The 1,837-nt window shown below is 42.6% G+C and overlaps 1 protein-coding gene across 1 annotated transcript; it reads left to right on the top strand.

Annotated features, from left to right (window-relative positions):
* The first annotated feature begins 457 nt into the window (after positions 1 to 457).
* LOC119519724 (putative olfactory receptor 2B8) lies at positions 458 to 1,447 on the top strand. Its single transcript, XM_037817476.1, has one exon. The coding sequence runs from the start codon at positions 458 to 460 to the stop codon at positions 1,445 to 1,447; it is 990 nt and encodes a 329-aa protein (XP_037673404.1).
* The last annotated feature ends 390 nt before the right edge of the window (positions 1,448 to 1,837 follow it).

The following is a 1,837-nucleotide window of genomic DNA, read 5'->3' as shown; positions in this document are numbered from 1 at the left end:
TAAAAAGAGGGCAAATTATAGTGGAAATTGCTGGTGTTCAGCCTTATCTTTTATATAGTTTGAGTAGGGAATCCTGAATTAACTTTAATTTCAAAACCACAATTCCTCCCAAAGTTCACCCATCATGGAAATTGCTATTATGAGTTTGGAGTGGGACTTTCATTTTTTGGTGTGGTTTCAGAGGAATACAACTTTCAGTCTTCCAGTGTCTTATTTTTATCCATATGTAATAAGAGTACAACAAATATCAAAGCAGTGAGGAGATATGTGGCTGCAGGAGTGCATTAAGCATTTTCTTCTACCCATATGATTTTCTATGCCTAAACGAGGGCCTCCTAAGTTGGTCAGCTGTTTCTTTTTGGCCAAAGGGAAGGGAAATGAATGTACAGGGATTTCTACTAAATTCACTCAGAGGCAGCATTCTCACACAGCACAGACAGAGCACAGACAAAGCACAATGGTCAAAGGGTTTTATTTCCTTTTCTCACAGGTCACCGAGAAAGTGATGGGAAGAGAAAATTCCACATCTGGAGAAGGCTTCATCTTGGTGGGCTTCTCAGAGCAGCCAGGGCTGGAGAGGATCTTATTTGTGCTCATCTTGATATTCTACCTTCTAACCTTTATGGGCAACGGGACCATCATTCTGGTCTTCTGCCTGGACCCCCATCTCCACACCCCCATGTACTTCTTCCTCACTCACCTCTCTTTTATTGACCTCATTCATGTGACCTGCATCAGCCCTCAGATGTTGGTCAACTTTGGAGGGCCAGACAAATCCATAAGTTTTGTAGGATGTGTGATCCAGCTTCTCATCACCCTGGGTCTGGGGAGCACTGAGTGTGTCCTTCTGGCCATGATGGCCTATGATCGCTATGTTGCTGTCTGCCAGCCCTTGCATTATTTCACCCTCATGCCTCCACAGCTGTGCTGGACACTGGCCGGCATATCCTGGTTTCTTGGTTTCAGCAACTCATTGGTGCACACCCCTATCACCATGACCCTTCCCAGATGTGGGCACCACCGGATAAACCATTTCTCTTGTGAGACACCCCCACTGATGGAGCTGGCCTGTGTGGACACCACAAATTACAAGAAGGAGATTACGATCCTAAGTAGCATCATCCTTGTCTTTCCTCTCTCACTGATCTTGTTTTCTTATGGACATATTGCCCAAAGTGTGTTGAGGATAAAGACTTCTGGGGGCAGACAGAAGGTACTAGGGACCTGTGGCTCCCATCTCACGGTGGTGTCCATTTTCTACAGCACTATCATCTATGTGTACGTGATTCCCAAGTCAAAGCTCTCTCATGACGTGACCAAGTTTTTGGCACTGCTATATAATCTGATTCCAGCTTTTATCAACCCCATAATCTACACCTTGAGAAACAGAGATGTCAAGGAAGCCATAAGGAAGATGGTGACGCAGAAACCCAAACTGGGGAAATAGGTTTTTTGTAGATTCAGTCTGTTAAAGAATTTGAAGAACTATCCAAAAGAACCTTGCTGAGAAACTATAGATTTGGGGTTCAATAATGGGTTAGGTAACGACATTCTATTGAATTTCTGTGTAGTCACCCATCCTCTCTATGTTTTCCTGTCTTCCTTATAATACTGTCTTTGATGGATAGTCATGGTTATTCTGGGAAGAAATATATCACTCCCTGATGACAAATAAATCTAACCAAGACAAGCCCCCTAAAAGTGAATTTCTTTAGGTTCTGTTCATTATTTGCTGGTTACATTTCCAGTTTTTTTCTTCAGCATCATCGCTTTCCTATATCCTATTTCGATTCTGCTCATATACTATTTGTGTCTTTTTAACAGATTTTTTATGAAT

The sequence above is a fragment of the Choloepus didactylus genome, chromosome 24, assembly GCF_015220235.1.
Source record: "Choloepus didactylus isolate mChoDid1 chromosome 24, mChoDid1.pri, whole genome shotgun sequence".
NCBI lineage: Eukaryota > Metazoa > Chordata > Mammalia > Pilosa > Megalonychidae > Choloepus > Choloepus didactylus.
This window is presented reverse-complemented; position numbering and strand designations above follow the sequence as displayed.

What these genes read in the sequence shown, in the direction of transcription:
- LOC119519724 (XM_037817476.1), top strand. Translation starts at nt 458, where the DNA reads ATGGTCAAAGGGTTTTATTTCCTTTTCTCACAGGTCACCGAGAAAGTG.